The sequence below is a fragment of the Hetaerina americana genome, unplaced genomic scaffold (genome assembly GCF_022747635.1).
Source record: "Hetaerina americana unplaced genomic scaffold, ioHetAmer1.1.p SCAF_6, whole genome shotgun sequence".
Lineage (NCBI taxonomy): Eukaryota > Metazoa > Arthropoda > Insecta > Odonata > Calopterygidae > Hetaerina > Hetaerina americana.
The window spans coordinates 5,226,240-5,245,658 of record NW_027287205.1 but is presented as its reverse complement, the minus strand read 5'-3'; the positions used below and the strand labels follow the sequence as shown (position 1 = coordinate 5,245,658).

At 37.7% G+C, this 19,419-nt stretch overlaps 1 protein-coding gene across 3 annotated transcripts in view; it reads left to right on the top strand.

The window, feature by feature from the left end:
• LOC139694910 (cAMP-dependent protein kinase catalytic subunit 1-like) overlaps positions 1–19,419 on the top strand; it is a 37,925-nt gene that overhangs the window by 10,662 nt on the left and 7,844 nt on the right. For all 3 annotated transcript variants that reach the window (XM_071593408.1, XM_071593410.1, XM_071593409.1), the window contains 6 exons: positions 2,723–2,821; positions 9,065–9,147; positions 9,286–9,412; positions 10,953–11,048; positions 15,374–15,496; positions 19,237–19,401. In XM_071593408.1, the coding sequence (XP_071449509.1) occupies positions 2,723–2,821; positions 9,065–9,147; positions 9,286–9,412; positions 10,953–11,048; positions 15,374–15,496; positions 19,237–19,401 (693 nt within the window). The remainder of the gene's footprint in view (positions 1–2,722; positions 2,822–9,064; positions 9,148–9,285; positions 9,413–10,952; positions 11,049–15,373; positions 15,497–19,236; positions 19,402–19,419) is intronic.

The following is a 19,419-nucleotide window of genomic DNA, read 5'->3' as shown; positions in this document are numbered from 1 at the left end:
ACGTTCTATGCCGAAACCTGGGTCATGTTTTTAAATAAAGTGTGTGGAATTACAAAGTCAATCATTTCATTTCAATATGTTATGCAAATTCCATTAAGTTATGCCAGAGACAACAAAGAAAAGTATGCGCACAATTTGTATCCATTTTAAATGAGCATCATTCCATCATTTGTGCATTGTATAAGTTCACCATACTTATGTAACCTCTATGTATGAAGTTCTTTTGTTTTAGTGTTGCATTATATGCATGCTTGTTCTGTTAGACAAGAATCTCTTCCTAGTCAGGGGACTTAAAAGCTGTGTTCCTGAGGAATAATTGAGATTTTCCTCTTTTGGACTCTTTCCCAAAGTCACCTTAGCTAAAGCGTTAGGCTTTGGGGACATGCAAGTAACCAAATAACTCTACTTCTGTTACCAAAGAAAGTAATAATAATTAGTACCAGCTCTGGCCATCATGATCACTGTCATCCACTATTTGTCAGACTAAGAGTGGTGACATTCTTTAACATATATGTACATTTACCAGTGCTTAATTCATGTCAAAGATAATGTAAATAACTTTTAAATAAGAGGCAATATACACAGCTATAATACAAGGTGAGAAAATATATTAGACAAAACCCAATGCACATTGTCCTAGACCTTCAATCAGTCTGATAACCTTGCCTTCAAATTCTCTAACAAACTTCCCATGCTGCAAGACAGATTAGCTATAATAGGCTCATAAATGTAATTGAAGATAGGCTGATTGCAAATCCCTTGCGTTCTTTAAGTGAATATTTTGAACTGGACTTCTCAAGAGTGTAATTAAAACACATGTGTATTTCTTCACTGAGGTAATGAATGAATGTATTCGTATGTTTTTCATTTGATGACCTCTATAGTGGCAAGTGCTGCTCCTTGATGAATAAAGATTGCAATGCCTTGGGTGGCATTCATCTTGCTTGACAGTTAATCAATAAATCATTTTATGATATTGATTAGTCTTCATGCAATGGAAACATGCTCATAGGGACTGTAGTAGTTTTCAATTTAATTTCCCAAGAAATGTTGCTCCTTAAATATTGGCTATGTTCCTTTTAGCGAAAATACAAAAATGTTATTCTAGAGATTTTTTTCCTTCAGCTGTAGTATATTCGTTTTAAGTGCACTCGGGTAATATTTTAAGATCAGGGAAGTAATTTGGGACTGTAAGGGTACGGGCTAGTGTGGCTGGGAATGGCAGTATGGATACTTTCGATTCTCCTTCTTATGGCTATACTTAGATTATATCATTCCAATTTAAAATCATGAATACAGGTTGCACTTTGCTTAAATTCTAAATATTTGTCCGCACACTGAAGGCAACTAATTGATGCTCAGCATTCTGGAAGTTAGCCAAATGTAGGTATGAAAATACCTGTATTTTTATCTACACTGTATTTGCAAAGCTGAGAATTTAATCTAGGAATAATATTAGGTCAATATTTCTGTTTCATTTCATGGTGCACATTTATGTTTGTATTTGCAAATGATCAAGCAACTGTCAGTGCCTGATCAGCTTAGCTCGTTTACTGAGCAGGTGTGACCTTGGAACATTTCATACATTTTGTGTGCAGTTACCTATAATCAACTCCCAGTGATTAACTCATTTTGCAACAAACACACTGATAGTCATCATATGTCAGCACTGTTATTTTGATGCTAGGTTTTTGTTTTGTCAGACTGCTGCAGCAGCCGCCTTTTGCCTAGGGAAGTCCAATAATAGCAAGATGAAATTCCAATAATAAAAAACACATTTAAGTCCAAAAATAGCAGCATGACTTTCCCAAAAATGTATACTATATGCCTGGTAACTTGACTAATTGCAAGAAAGAATAGCAGAAGTGTTGATTTTATCACTATTTTGGAGTGCCATTATTGTGTTGATAATGTTTTAGGAGAATGTGTGTGTTGAAGTTGTGCCTATGTGAAGGCATCGCCATTCTGATTTGGTGCATGTGCACTTTTGGATGTAATATTCTGTGGACAATATGACACGACCATTCTAAGTTCAGGTACCATGGAGTAATTTCATGTGGCACCTTGTCTTTGTACAGATTTGGTGTCATTTGAAATTCTTTGAGGTCACAGAATGTCTGCAAGGAAATCTGAGTCAATGGATTACCCTTGCCACCTTTTGATAGACTGAGTAATTATGGTACCACAACAAATATTCGTAAATAATCATGATTGTAATTATTAAATAGAATCATGCATTATTAAATTTACTGAGGATTTTGTTTGAGCTCCCATGAGGGACTTTCTTAATAACAGGGTAGCAATCCTGAATTACAATACAACTATTTCAAAGTGTAAAAATCGATTGCATTGACTGGGATTCAAACCAGGATCCCTTGATGTCCCAGTAGGATGCCTCGGTAGCTTAACTGGCGGAAGCACGTGGCCTGACATTGAGGGATTTGGGTTCAAATCCCGGGCAAGGCCAATAATTTTTACACTTTAAAATTGTCACATTGTAATGTGCTTTTAGCGGATGACTCCATGAAAACTAACTGTTTTGGCATCTCCCGAAGTCACCAGAGCCCTGAAATACGTGCTGGGGCAAGGAGTAATGCTTGGGTTACATCAATTTTCTCTGTTGTAATTGTTTTGCTGATGTCTGTAATGGGTCCTTGTTGTAATATGTTTTTAAGTCTTTGCTAATTAAATTCTATTTCCTATCTGTTAATTTTTCTTGCAGGTTGTAAAATTAAAACAGGTGGAACACACATTAAATGAAAAAAGAATTCTTCAAGCAATCAGCTTTCCATTTTTGGTTGGGTTGAAATTTCACTTCAAGGTATGTCAACATTTGCGTATTAGTCTAATGTCTTTAGAGTCCTGGTAAAAATTATAGTTGATAGTTGATGGATAGGTCCTTGGTAGATATCACATAGTAATAATTTTTAGCTATGACTCATTGCTCAATGGAATCCATTTAGTAATTTTTTTGCAACTTTGGGTGTCATGGATAATTTTAGAATGCAATGCTTTCATTTTCTATTTCAAAGAAAAAATATTACTTTTAACCATTCATTTTATGTTTTTTTTTCATTTTTTAAAAGTCATATTAAGCCTAATGTAATTTGCCCATATATCTACTTAATACTGTAGTATTAAAGCGTATACAACTACGCTATTGACCATGGAGCAATAATTCTGACTTTGGGCTAAACTAAATTAGAATTGCCTTGATGATAAATATTGGATTATTTTTAAAAATATTTTCCAATACCATGTATTTTCTTGAATTCATGAAATTTCTGCTTGCTGGTTTGTTCTGCATAGTTGCCAATTGCTGCACCATGTTGTTTGTAAACTTTCAAACAATATCTATTTTATTTATGCGCACTCAAAACTGGACACCACCTCCGAATGGACTCATTTTCTCATTAGCCATCAAATTTTCACATGGACAAAAATACCACCAGTAAGTTTTTACAATGTGGTTTTAAAAAGTTGCTGGCTTATCAAGAGGATCATGACTTTGTCCATTTCTTGGAATATAATTACTATCATCATTGCGATGAAATATAAAAATAATGGAAAGAAATCTATCTCTAGACATGAGGGATAAGGCGAATAGTATTTGCAGAAATGTATTCCTATTTCAGTTAGTGCTAATTTTTGGATTACGAGCCACATACATCTGCATCTGCATTGCATCCTGCAAGCTGGGGCAAGGGCGTTATGGCAGGGGGTGTTAGGTCACCCGTAAAAAAGAAAAATTCTGTCTCTCCAGTTCACACATTTTTCTTTATGGATTTTTATAAGTTTTTTTCCCACCATACACAGTCAAAAGCCATCATCAAATCAACAAAACATACACGCAAACCTTTCCCCTTCTCCAGACATCGCTCTCCAATGGTGCGCACTAGTTCTGTTGCATCTCTTGTGCCCGTTCCTCTTCTGAAGCCATACCGCTCATCCTCTGTGTTCTCCTCCATGATTTTGTTCAGTCTTCTATTGAGGACGCGCAGAAATAACTTCGCTGCACGGGCGATGATGCTTATTGTACGATGCTCCTCGCATTTTCTTGTTCTTTTCTTCTTTGATATCTGTTCTTCTTTTTCCGATCTCACAAAATCCAGCTACCACTCTCTGTTACAGTAAATTCTGTTGCAGAGGGATCATGTATAGGGTGTGTTTCAAAGGTAATGCTTTTATTTTATTTAAGTAATTTATTGAACAGACTTACACAATCACTTGAAAAATTTTTCAAAGTTCTGTCCTTGGGTCTCTACACATTTTTTCCAGTCACTCTGCCATGAACAGTACGCACCCTAGAAGGCATCTTCAGGGGCCAACCACAAGGTCTTCGTCACCGAGCTGATTGGATCTCTCCTATGGACAAAAAACGGGTTCCTTTCAGGGTTGCCTTAATCCAAGGGAACAAAAAGAAGTCTGCTGGGGCGATGTCAGGACTATAAGGGGGGGTGGGGCAGCGTTGGCACCTGGAGTTTGGCCAGAAACTCGTAGTAGACTCGTTGCGCATTGTTATGATTGAGTTGCCAGGTGAAGGGGATGTCTTTTCCCGTCCTGATGACCCTTTTTCCAACCAATATGAGTGGAGAGGGAAATTCAGTTGCATTACTTGTGGAATGCACCCTGTAATTCCACCAATGTATCTTCCTGCAGGCATTTCAGGAGCTTGACAGGTATTCCATCTACACTGTGTGCCTTTCCGTTTTACATCTGTTTTACTGCTGCTACAGCTTCACTCAGCAAGATATCCGCTCCAATTCAGTCTTTGTCCACTTCATACTCCTCCTCCACGTTTAAATGTTCAGGGTTTTAGCTTGCCATGCGTGGATCTCCCATCTACTCCTGCCATCTTCCCATTTCTTCTCTTCCTTCCTTAATCACATTTCCTTCCCTCTTCTCTATCTCCATACCTGTCCACTGTACTCACGAAGTTCTAGTGCTTTCCAATGCCTTCCAGCTCTTTTATTTCTGCACGTTCTTTCTTAGCTTTGTCTGTGCAACTTTTGTCTCTCCATGGTCCTCTTACTTCTCTTCTTTCTTCTCTCCTCAATTGTGTCAGTCATTCCGGGTGTTATTCATGGCTTCTTTGTTCTCTTCTCTTTCCTGCAGCCCACTGATTCTTTGCCTGCCTCTTCAATGCCTTTCTTTATTCCCTCCCACTCTTCCTCTATGCTCTCCTCAGTTGTTGTATTCATTCTCTTCATCTTCGCAAGGACGTCCTCCCTATTCAGTTCCTTTAGTTTATCCAAATCCCACTTTTTGACCGTCGCAGCCCTTTTTATCTTTTTCAGTCCTATCTCGATTTCTGCACTATGAAGTGAATGGTCTCTGTTAATATCTGCTCCAGGGAGACTTCAAACCCACTTCACTCCATTTCCCTGTCTGTTTTATACCAACATACAAGTCATCGAGCCATTTTTTCACATCTTCGTACGAACTATAGGTCTGCTCAGCAAGTGCGCCACCCATCAATGCAAACAAGTAGTAGTGGTTGGAATTGGGCAAGCGTGGCAAGTAAGCAGCCACATGGGGTAGAACTTCCCAGCTCAGTGCTTCTAGCGTGTCGCGATCTGGTTTTGCTGTATGTGATAGAGCATTGCCATGAAGATAAATGACCACGTGTTGCACCTTTTGGTATTCTGGTCTTATTTCAAGCAGCCAGCAGTTCAAATTGAACAATTGTTTTTGTTAGTGTTCAGTATTAATTGTTTCACCAGGTTTTAAGATCTCATAATAGACCACACCCTTCTGGTCCCGAGCGTTGCCTTTCTGCCGAAGCGATTCAGTCTTGTGGTCGTTGCAGATGGTGTACCTGTGTCTACCCATGATTATATGCACTTAGGATTCTCAAAATAAATCCACTTTTCATCTCCAGTAATGATGGCCTGTTGACTAATGCTCAATTGCTTTGAGAGTTGTATTTGTGTTTTTGAATCATCTTTGGCCAACAATGTTTGCATTTGCATGCCTTAGTACCTTTTTGGCTGTATTCCTTGTCTGCAATGTTGAAGTCGCCACTTTTGGAATGCCAAAATTATCATTCGCAGATATCTTTTGATGGAGCATGTTCACCATGACCTTCTCGAAGTAATCATAATCGCTATGACTCAGCGGCAGTTTTCTTCAAATAAAAACAAAATGATAATGCTGTCCTGGAATGCTCTTTGTTTGGTGTAAATTTTGACAATTTGAACGCAGCAACACGACACTATGCAAACACTTTTTCAATATATCACTTGTGCATATCTAAAACATGTAGATGGCACAACAAAATGGCATGAGTGTCAAATCTTTATACCACAAACTGCATTAGTGCACCATCTATTATCTGAAATCCACATTTCATACTTTTACTCCAGGTAGAAGTCACTGATGCTCACATGAGTTTGTCGAGTTCTTAGTAGATAAAGATTATGCACTCAAAAAAATAAGTTCCTTCATATGGTAACTGACAATTCTTCTAAATTGAGAAGTACTAATAAACTATATTTGATGGTTTCTGGCTCAACCTTGTGGAAGTTCATGTTCATAGAATGAGGAACGCCATGTATGTTTCCTCTGTTCTTTATTTGGGTGCTATTAGTTTCAACGCTTGAGGCTTAGACGTCATCATCAGGTACCTGATGATGACGTCTAAGTCTTGAAACTAGTAGTGCCCAAGTAAAGAACAGTAGAAAAATACATTTTGTTCTTCATTCCATACTACTAAACTAATGAAGGTGGACTACAGCTAGAAGAAAACTTCAAATTCAGATAAATAGTAGGGTTTGCAATTGAAGAGAACACTGTTGCATCTGTGGAACAAACTGATGCTATTTCAGGACAACACAATGATCCTGCTTGAGACTCATCATTAATTGGTTGAGACACAATGGAAACGCGTTGAAAATTGGTTATGAGCGATTAATCGGGCAAAAAGTTGGTGTGAATATGGGGAATAATAATAATAATAAATTTATTGGTCCTGTTGATATGTTAGTACATATATAGGCCTTGTCAAATATACATTAAAATAGTAGTACATATTACAAGATTTAAACATCATACAGCAATATTAACAGTCATTTAAACAAGAATTCTTTTACATTGTAAAAACAATTGTCAAGTAAATATTTTTTTAATTTAATTTTAAAATACACCAGTCTTTGCTCATTTTTTATTTCTATTGGCAAATTGTTAAATAATTTACAACCCATATACGTAGGCCCATTGCTGAACATAGAAAGTTTATGAGAACTTGTTACATAATTGGATTTTTTTCTGGTATCATAGTTATGCACATTTTTATTTGTTTTTAAGTTAAATTTACCTTCAAAAGTTTTTACAAATAATATGGATTCATACATATAAATGCAGAATAGAGGCATAATCCTCAGCTTTTTAAATAGGCCTCTACAGCTCTCTTTTTGACTAGCATTACAAATTGTTCTTATTGCCCACTTTTGGAGTTTAAAAATTCTCTCAGATGGAGGGGAATTTCCCCATGCCACTATGCCATATTTCAATCTGCTATAGACATGTGCATAATATAGACTTATGGCTGTGTCAGTATTCGTAAGTTTTTTCATCCTTCTGATTAAATAACAACCAGAGGCAATTTGAGATGCAAGATTATCAATGCAACTATCCCAACTAAGACATTCATTTAAGAACAAACCAAGGAATTTAATACCTGTTGTACGTCCTAGACTGTTGTCTGTAAACTTAATGTATGGACTACAGTCAATTTTCTTCTGTGGCGTATGAAAAGAATTAACTAGAGGAATTGACATTTGCATTTTATATCTGAGCCAGTAGAAAAGGACAGGCCCCGAAGAATGGTGAGGGATACTTCTTTTTATATTGTTCTGCAATGATATTTCTTCAGTTTTTTTCAGAAAGTGGTTAGTCATTAAATAAACCTTAGGAAGTCCCATAAAGCTTGACATTTTTGAAGTCACACTGCAAAGTTTTCACTGTGAAGATATTTTTCTTTTTGCATTGAACCTCTTCACATAAGCAAATGGATGGCGTTGGCATTCGTTATTTTATGATAATCTCGTTAGACATTTAATTGGTAAACATCAGAATAAGCAACTCAATTCACATCCCTCTACCTCCGCCTTACAAACACTCCCAATCCCATGTATTTTTTGTCTCATTCACTAAAAAATGTAAATTTGATGTTTTGCCTTACTCATTTATTATTTTGTCAATGTTGATTGGAAAACACCATCTGTTGGTTAGAAGGTTGAATTGCTAGCCCCTTGTTGCCTTGCACAAAGAGAAGGCCAACTGTGGCATCAATTCTTCACCCTTCCTGCATTAACTAAGATTTCACGTGTCCTTTTTGTGAGGTGAGGGTTTATTTTTACACTTGTTATGTTTTCATGTACTTGATATTTGTTTATATCAGTTTGACAGCATCATTATTGAGGAGCACGTGCTCACTTGAATTACCCGGTGTGCAAGTGTGAAATGCAGATTTCAGACAACAGATGGTGCACCAATGCAGTTTGTGATATAAAGATTTGACACTTATGCCATTAGTTGTGCTATGAACAAGTGTCAGACGTGCCTGGGTGATAAATTGAAGAAAAGTTGTGTTGCTGTGCTAAATTTATCAAAATTTGTGACAAACAAAGAGCATTCACCGGGATCATTAACTTTTCGTTTTCAATTGAAGAAAATTACAGCTGAATCATACGGATTACTTCGAGAAGGTCTTGGTGAACATGCTTTATCGCAAGACATGTGTGAACGATGGTTTTGGCATTTCAAAAGTAGTGACTTTGATGTTCCGGACAAGGAACACGGGAAAATGCCAAAAAGATGCAAAAAAAATGATGCGATTAATGGTTCCCGGCATAAATGAAAGATTTAAATGTGGGCGTGATATCCAAAAATTGCCCAAAAGATGGGAAAAATATCAAACTAGCAGTGGAGCATACTTTGAATGAAGCTTTTTTAATCACTCATCCGATTCTTTTTTTTTTAAATCCACCTTTTGTACTTGTAGACATTCATATCAGTATAATGACCATTACTGTTTAATTTATCATTTTTATTTTTATTTTAGGACAATTCCAACCTGTACATGCTGCTAGAGTTTGTGCCAGGAGGAGAGATGTTTTCACATCTTAGGAAAGTTGGAAGGTTCAGGTAATTGCTCTTGTTTTATTAAGCACTCTCCTTATTTTTCCAGGCTCAGGAGGCTCGTATATTAGTTGCCTCTGGCATTTTTTTGTAAAATGAAAACTCAGATTATTTTAATATTAAATGTTTTCCATTTTATTTCAGCGAACCTCACTCCAGGTTTTATACAGCTCAAATTGTGCTTGCATTTGAGTACCTTCACTTTCTGGACATCATATACAGAGACCTCAAACCAGAAAATTTATTGATAGATAACCAAGGCTACTTGAAGGTGAGTTACTCTATTTGATTAATGAATCATATTTTTAATCTCTGTGCCATATCTAATCAAAGAGCCGCTTATCACAAGAATTTGTACAGCTCTCTTTGGTAAGTTGGTTTTTAATTCTTTCTAGAAAATGTAATTTGCTTTACGCATAATATTAACGTTGGCAGTGTCTATTGTGTATATTTACGTACATTTTGCTGGAGATTGCAAATGATGGCATTGCAATGACAATTATTCAATTTCTGTATCAATATCTGATGCTATGTTGGAGATGGGCTCATGAGTTCTATTCTATATCTAGAATCACACTTAACGAACCTGGTCAGTTTTACAGCAGTTTTTACGGCGACATTGAATTCCTTTCAATCCCTTTTTCCTTTTTCTAAGGCTTTCTAAGGTGATTTAAATTTCTCAAGCTGTAGTAATGGCCCTTAGCATTAGCAATCGCTATGAGGGCCACTCTGGTGCTCAAGTATTGTCATGATTTTGCTCGTCAGCCCTCATTCGTGGCAAAAAAATCCATTCAGTGTGCTTGAGCCATTCTTTTCTTAAATAAGTATGTAAAATTCTATTTGGAGGTTGTGGTCTTTTTTAGCGTTACCACTGGTCATACAGGGTCAGTCCCAAAAATAGGGAGAATGATTTTTTGCCACCAATGCAGATGGCTGGAGTGAGGTGATTTTCGGTGGAAAAGGTATTTGGAGATCTAGGGAAAGCAATACAACCCATGCCAGTTAACTGTGGGCATTTATAGTCTGTGGATTGCTGATGGACTGGACCCCTGTTTGAGGGTTGCATTATGATTTTAAAATGCCACTTTCCATGGAGCAATGATATGCGTTATGAGTACAGATTAAGAATGAAAAATTGGGTATGGAAATCATGACCATGGTTAAGGATGCTTATGGAGATGGAGGAATGTCCCAAGTGATGGTTTTCTGCTTCTGCACAGGATGTTTTGGGAGTGTAGAGAGGAGGTTGACGATGGGGAATGCCCCGTGGGCATCCATCAACATCACAGTTTGATGGAAACGTGCAATAAGTGAGACAAATGCTCAATTAAGATTGACCCCCAAGTGTCAGGATATTAGCAGAAGGGTGAAATATTCAGAAAACCACAGTGCATTGCATTCTTACAGAAGATTTAGCCATGCAAAAGGTGTGCCAAGATGGTCTACTTGAAAGTGACTCGGATTTTGTTACTGGTGACGAGACATGGGTCTTTGGGTGTAATCTAAGTACAACCCCTTTGAGTACAATTTTGGATCACTGGAATATGTCAAAGGGGCCACGACGAGGTGCCTGAAAGACGGTCCTGTTAATGCTTCGTTTATTCTTTCTGGGGTTGGTTTTCATGTCATTCAATATTCCTTGGGCATCACAACCCATATAGATATGACATTAGGGGTGGGTGATAGAATAATGTAAGCAAGAAAATATTTCTGGCCCGTGAACTTCTGCTAAATTAAGTTACACTGTATTAACACTCATCTCTGCCCATAATTTCAGGTGTTTCTGTAAACATTTCATATTTATTCCACAGATTACTGACTTTGGTTTTGCAAAGAAAGTTAAGGACAGGACATGGACCCTCTGTGGAACGCCCGAGTACCTAGCCCCGGAAATCATCTTAAGCAAGGTACTGTATTCCAATTAAACTTCTTTGGCAATTTATCTCCGAGCATTGCTAATGAAAGCCATGCATGCATCCAATTTTAACTGATGACATTTTCAAGCAGGCTCTTAGGTAAATGATGTAGTGCATCAAAACTAGTCAAAAATAAATATTTATTTAGCAGATAATTGCAGGAGTTTTCGTCTCTGTTATTATGGAATGGTTCCACTGCACTACACCTGAATCTGTAATTTATGTGTAGTTTGAAAGTCTCTCAAAATCATCACCAGATGTCAGCGCTAGCACAACTATTTTATCCCCTATGAATAGGTAATCCTATGTGAATAAACATGTAACGCAGCATTGCTCGGGGAAGGGATCTGAGGTGCTGACTCCTCTCTGTTGTAGTTTCTGTGTAGTGATTAGTGGAGATGGAAAAAATTGAGATTCGAGCACTGATTAAATACTTCATAAACAACAGTATGAAAGCAAACAAAATTCATGGCGACTCACAGAACACTCTGGGGGACTCTGCTCCTTTGTATTCAACAGCCGCTGACTAATGGAAAAATGAGTCTAAATTTTGTCGGGACAGCCTAGATAATGAACGGCATAGTGGTCTGCCAAAATGTGCCACTGCCCCAGAAATACCACAAAAGTGCATTAAGTGGTTTTGGAGGATTGCTGACTAAAAGGGTAAGAAATTGCTGAAGCTGTTGGGATGTCATATGAACGGGAATATCACCTTTTAACAGTTAAATTGAATTTTGCTGGATGGGCGACTCTTGACTTTGATACCATTTATGTTCTTTAGTTTATTGCTTTACAAAGTGTTAATAAAGTGCGTATGTTGAATTGACAAAAATATTATGGTAATTACTCAAAATCACTGGAAAATTTCCCTCATTTCAGAGTTTTAATGTGGTATTGTTTTCATGACAAGCCATTTGTTGAGTGAAATCCTCTTGGGTCTTCTACCAAAGTCAACCAAGCAACCGGCATCGTGGCCAGTTTCAATGTGGTATCCTCCATTAACTCAAGTCATGCTTGCCAACACCTTGCATCTCCTGGAAATAAGATTCGACAGCAATACGGTTAAGCATTTCCATCTTGTGTTAACATCCACTTATTTCCTTTGCATGAGTAACGTCTATGAGCAAGCAGATGGTGTTTCCATAAAATCACCACTTGCACTGACCATGGTGGCCTTATTTTGAAGAGGAGGCCCTCAAATCAGCTCCTCAGTGACCAAAGTGCTTCTTCATATACGTGATGACACATTTTTAATCTGGCCTCATGGGCTAAATGCCTTGAACTCCTTCCTGGACCACATGAATGACCAGCATCTGAACATCCAATACACAATGGATATGAAGTTCAATGATTGGTTCCCCTTCCTGGACATACTGATGCACAGTAAAAGAGGTGGGAGAGTAGAGCAGAGCGTTTTTTGCAAACCCACCCACTTTGATCTCAATGCTAGCGGCCACCAACATCCTCCCCAACGCTCTGCCATACTGTCATCATTGATACACATGGCCAAATGTATAGTTGACCAGGAGAACTGGCCAGAAAAAACCTGAGGATGACGTTTCTCCAGAATAGATTCGGCGAGTGGAAAATCTCCCTGGCTGTGAAGAGGTCCTCGGAGGGATACGGAAGAAGAAAATAGGAGATGGACAAAATACCTGTTGCCACAGCCTGCCCACCACACATCTCCGGGATGTTGGGGAAAATGTCCAGAATAATCTGAAGAGTCAACATCACCACGATTCATCTGGCACCTGCTGGTCAACGTGACTTAACTGGCCTCGAGCCTCCTGAGATATGTCAGATACCCTGTAAGTGTGGTGAGGTTATATTGGTGAAATAGGCCACAAGAATGAAACTAGAATGAAAGAACATCAAAAGCAATCGGGAAGGTGTGAAGGCTAGTGTACTGGCTTCCGACTCCGAGGGCCCGGGTGTGAATTCCGGGTTTGGTCTTTCGATCCTACTTAAATTACTTTGTGGAGAGCACTTTGAATGAGTACATGGTCCATCAGATGGGATGTTAAGCTGCGGACCCCTTGGCACCTTTCGTTACGAGTAGACTAATGCCAACGCAGGGTTTCTCTCCACCCTTCCTCCTTTCCCATCCACCGCTAATGGTGCAAATGGCCTTAGCTGTCGGTCGCCTCCCCTAACACAACCGGTAGTGAGAACATGAAAGGTACCTGAGATCGGGGCAGTTGGAGAAATCAAAAACAACCAAACACAGCATCAGCTGAGATCACGGCATGATATTGGGAAGAGGCAAAAATACTATGCTGCTCCCATGGCTATTGGTCCAAGGGGATATTGAGACCCCCCTCCTCCAGAAGAAGAAGAAGAAGAATTTTGATTGGGATTTGGGGTCTCAATTATGTAATACCTGAAGACCTATTCTGTGGTGCATATCACAAATCAGGAAAAATATATGGCCAATCAGGAGATACCAAGATGGATGTTGGTCTACAGACCAATCAGGAAATGCCTGATTCTAGGATAAATCTTTATATATGGGACAATATTGACAAAATGGCATTCAGAATCCCTGAGGAGGATGACTGAAATGGTTTCCAAAGTGGCAGCAGCGATGGAGAGACAAACCCCTGCTGGAAGATGTGACTCAACAGATACGCCTTTAAACTACAAGATCTTTCGAGCCATTTATTGCATAGAGACATGGATTGTTCAATAATTCCTTAGAAAATCAAAGAGATGGTGCTCTTAGTATTGGAAAAGGTTTCCTTTAAGTAAGCCTCATCTCTCTGTAGACTGCTGATTAAGTTTCAGCTATATCCACTGCGTGGTTTAATTTTTATAGTTAATTGAATCAGCCAGTATTTGTTTGTATAGAAAAAAATGAGTTTCGTGTTGTGATTAAACACTACCATTTAAAAGGGCTTTATGCCAAAAGAGGTCAAAGCCAAGTTAGATGAAGTTCATGGCACATCTGCTTATGTGTCTGCTAATGTTTGCTTTGGGATAAATGAGTTTAAGCATGGCCGTATGTCCACAATTGATGAGCATCGTTTGGGATGTCCAATGAAAGTGACTTCCTCCATAATGAATGATAAAATCCATGATATAGTTATGCGTTATGGACGAACCAAAGTTCATGAAATTGCCAAGGTCACAGGCATATCACTAGGCAGTGCAGCATTTTAATTTTGTACTAAATTCAAGAGTGAAAAAAATCTTGGCAAAAAGGTTACCGTTCTGTTTGCTGTCCAGTGGAGATTAAACACAATTTGTGGTCACTTTGGGAGCTGATTTGGCACTTTTCTGTTGCTATCCTGACGAGCGAGCATTTTTGTTGATACTTAACTGTAGGTGATAAATGGATGGATATGCTACTACGTTCCAGAGACAAAGAAACAGTCAAAGCAGTGGGCTTCTGAAGGTGATCAGCAGATGGTGAAATCAGCTTACAAGGTGATGGCCATGGTTTTTTTTAAGATGCCCTCGGAATCATCTTCATGAATTACTTGCAGAAAGGGTGAACATTTAGTGGAGAGTGTTATGTATTGTTATTTCCCCAGTTGAGCAAAGAAATCAAGAAAAAATGTTCTCATTTGGTAGAGAAAATATTCTCTTTCATTAAGACAATTCACAAGTGCATATCTGTGGAGTTTTGATGGCAAAAAATCATGGAATTATAGTTTGAATTATTACAGCTTACACGTATTCACTCGATTTGGTCCCAAATAACCTTTTTTATCTCCAAACTTGAAGAAAATGGCGTAGCAGGATACGTCAAATGAGGTTGTCATGGCCAGTACCTGGCCAGACCATGGCTAGTTCCTATTTTGAGGACCTCCAAGAATCCTACGTAATGGACGGCTTTAAAAAATTGGAGAAATGCTGGGAAAAGTGTATTGAGCTGAAAGGAGATGTTGAAAAATAAAAAAATTGCTCAAAATAATTTTTTCCTCTTTTTCCCTAATTAAGTGACTCCCATAGCTCTCTCCTGAGTTCTATATTGTCATGTTTGACCAATAAATCGCCAATTTAAGATGCAATTTAATGTTAAATATGTATGATTCAGTCAATTATTCAATGTTCATTGATCTAGAGGCATTTGTCAATGAATTCAATTTTGCTTATTTGGAAAATATCGTGTGTTTCATGTCCCCGACAACCTTAAAATCTATTAATGTAGCATTGCCATTGTTCCATGAAGTGCCTCAATTATAATCATTGCCTAATATTGATGGACTTGAAGTTATGCAGAATTCAGTTGATGTCATGCATCCCATCATGTTTTTTTTTCAATAATGTGATGTTTTAGTTTTCTGTAGCAAATTTATATCTTTGAATTTCAGGGTTATAATAAAGCTGTTGATTGGTGGGCTCTTGGAGTCCTGATATTTGAAATGGCTGCTGGCTATCCTCCATTTTTTGCTGATCAACCCATACAAATTTATGAAAAAATTGTCTCCGGAAAGGTATTATAAACAACATTTTTACCAGTATGTCATTTAGATATGGAGTTAGTGCATGTCATATTTTTAATTATTTTGTGGGCAATATGTTAAGAGATTTCTGTGAGTGTTTAGAAGTAAACTTTAGGTGTATGGGGGGGATCGAGATGGTCCAGGGGCTAACTTACTGGCTTCCCACCCTGAGGGCGAGGGTTCAAATCCCGGCGGTGTTGAATATTTTTCAGAGGTATTTCGATCCCTACTTGAGGTGCTTTGTGGAGGGCACTTTGAGTGAGTACGCCGTCCGTCGGATGGGACGTTAAACTGCGGACCCCTTGGCGCCTTTCGTAAAGAGTAGGCTAATGCTGACGCCGGGTTTCTCTCCACCCTTCATCCTTTCCTGTCCATCCCCTATGGCACAAATGACCTTAGCTGTCGGTCGCCTCCCCTCAAAACTACTACTACTTTAGGTGTATGAACTAAAAGAATATAAATATGACATTAAATACTGGTTTATTTATTGAATTTTTGAAACTTCTTATGCTTGGAATATTGATAGTTCTTACCCACATTGATCATTGTATTGGTTTTGATAATGCTAAGTGCTATGATCTGTAAGGACAGCACCTATCACTTTTTTGGTTTAGTCCACAAATGAAAGTTTGTCAAATTTGCATTTATGATCCTAACTTAATACAGCACACATTTTCAGTTAAACTGGAGAAGCTCACTTTGGTGTAGGAAAAAAATCAAATTATGTTTTCGTGGGACCAATGATAAACATAGTTAAAATCGAAGGTTATTTAAAAAACGAGGATTAAGGATAAAATATATTTTGGAGTTTATTTTTAGTTAAGTTCCTGGTTTATATCAGCCTAAACTATATAATAGGGTGCTGCAACGTAACTCTATTTTTTAAAGGGGTTTTGCATTTGAAAAAAGGAAGTTATGTTGCCGCACCCGGTAAAATGAAAAATGTTGAGCAGTATCAGTGTGTTTGTGCAAATTGGTACCAAAATGAAAAAGTCCACAACCTAACAAATATGGTTTACTATACCATAACTATTTAAATAATAAATCTGTGTTCCATGCAACTTGTTGTCAGTTTTCCATCATTGTGTTAGTCACTCTTGGCAGCAAACCTAAACTGTTTTAGAGTTCCTGACTGAGTCATATCCACTGTAATATGTCTGTCATGATTTGCATAATTAATTATTCTAAGTTGACTGACCTCTTTATGAATCTGAGGAAATAACTATATTGGGAAAAGAAATTTTCATGGTTTTTGTGGAGAGTCCTCTTCTTTATTGTGTTGAAATTTGATCGCTCTACTTCATTGCAATTTCCCCTCATTCACATATATTTATTATTGAATGCCCAGCTCCTATTTGACATTAAAGGTGTTTTTTTTTAAACTTTTTCACCCTTTTTGAAGCAATATGAAGCGACATTAAATTGAAAGGTTAATTAACAACTGTGGCTTTTGTACAAATTTTGGGATCAGATTCATACATTGGAGGTGTTTACTGCTGTGATTTGTATTGAGACCAATACTTGCTGTGAAGAAATTTCATAATTTGTGGTTTATCTGACTTGAGTCTTTTTTTCAAGATTTACCCGTCATAAGATATAATGCAATGGGTCGCTTACGGTGAATTATATTATTGAGTATCTATGAAATGGAAATGTCCATTAATGCATTGATGGGAGACTTTGTTGCATGATTGGTTCTGTCATTTACATATGTTTACATGTCAGCTAGAAAATGTAAGGTTTGCTCTGGAAAATGTCAACAACCTGAAAATGCAGTGAAATTGGTAAAATGGATGACTTTAAGTTGTCAGATAATGAAAGTAATATCCTACAAATCTAAAATTCATGTGAATGCACCCAGAGATGTTGATTTGAAATATTATCCATAATCATAATGGTATTGTGATTATTCATGGTACAATGTAGACTAAGGCAGAAACTATTCCAATTAAAAGTATGGCACTTGTCATGGTGTTGAAAAATGATGATTTCAGTGCAATGGGGACCTTCCCCTCCACACCGCATTGAGTGCTTGCGACCTGGCTGGGTGATTCCAAAATGTGGTCTCTAAAATACCCTCATGAGAAACCATTAAATTTTAAGGAATGATATTATCGCATTATTTATAGTGCTTGAAAACCTTTACATTATCATCATCTTCATTGGTCGTTCAATCCTAAGATTGGTTGACTTCAGCCCTACATCCTACCCTATCTAATTGGCTTACTTCCTGGTATTTTTTTGCTATGTACTTTCTTCTTTATTTGTCCAATGTATTTATCTCTTGGTCTTCCTCTCGGGAAGTAGTCTTCATCGTAATCTTTTTCTGTATCTCACCAAGCACTTCTTGCAAAAAAATGCTTCTGTACCATTCAGACTTCATGGTTCTATGTTGCTCTGAGGTAGTTTCCACATGTCCAGTTATTCCGAATAAACAGGTGATCATTTGCTTCAATGTGCTTCGTGCTCGAATCTCTTTCGTGGCATTTGGCTCGTCTTGGAAGACCCATAGAGTGGATTGCTGTTTTTTTCAGGCTCATATGCATAGATCCAAGATTGGTCACCTGTCTACATGTTATATACAGCTTCTGATCCACCACGAGTGTATTTATTGAGCATTTCTTTGCACCTATCAACACAAGCATCTTTTTGAACTTTTGTCAAATTATGCAGGATCCAACGCGAACAAGTTTTTTCCACAGCTAAATGTTCATGCAATATCTTATTGATGCTGATCCCCAAGGATGCCTCAATTTCATGATAAGTCACATGATGATCTTCCTTGACTAGTTCTTGCACAGCATCAATGTTATTTGGCACAACAACTGTTTTTGAATGACCTTAACAACCCTCGTCACAGCAAACGGTGGCCATGATGGAACGCGTTATACCAGCATATCACAGTGGCAAAGGATGTGCTGTCATCGCCAAAAGAGGAAGTAAGTTGATCAATGCATTCCTGTCTTGATAATCCACATCAAAAGTGGGAGAAGATCATTGCTCAAAAGTGTTCACAAGTTAACTCCATTTTTTTCACTGAGACAAAATTTTCCATTCACTGTAAACAACACAAGTAATGATCAAAGACAAAATGTTCTGAAGTAAGTTAGCATTAAAAGGGTCAAACTTTTTGATGGAAATGTCAGATGGCGTCTAAAGAACTTAGTGTTGTCAAGGCTCAAATATCAATAGCAACCCTCGAATCTTTGTAGAACTTCATCCAATAGTATGTTTAGTGACCTTAGAAGATCCTCCTGGTTTTCTGCTATCATTGCAATATTGTCGGTGAAGCATAGCATGTTAATCTCTTCTCCATTGATCCCAATTCTGTTTAATCCGATGCCTTGTGCTTCTCTTATTGCCTCCTCCAGGTACATGTTGAACAATGAAGGTGTGAGAGGTTGCATCTTTGTCTGACTCCTTTGTTAATCTTAGCCTCTTTATGGCTTCCATCTCTCGTTTGCTTTGTGGATACTTGCTTCTTGTATAGATGATAGATTATTCTTTTGTTGCTGCAATCTATTTTGAGTTTTTCCAGTAGTCCAAACATCTTTACATTATAAGAGGAAAATATCCAGAATCAGATATTGAGATTTTCCATACTATCTAAGGAGTAGTTTAAGTTTTATGATTCTTAGCTATTTTGTTTTTAAATATCATAACTTAAATTAACAAGCCCTTGATCAAAAAGTCTGTACAAAATGTGTTTCTTATTTCTTTTTTTTGAGCAGATGCGCTTTCCCTCCCACTTCAGCTCCGAACTCAAAGATTTACTTCGAAATCTTTTGCAAGTTGATCTTACCAAACGTTATGGAAATCTGAGGAATGGAGTCAATGACATCAAGGCACACAAGTGGTTTCAGTCCACTGATTGGATATCCGTCTTTGAAAAGAAGGTAAGTTCTTCGTCAAGT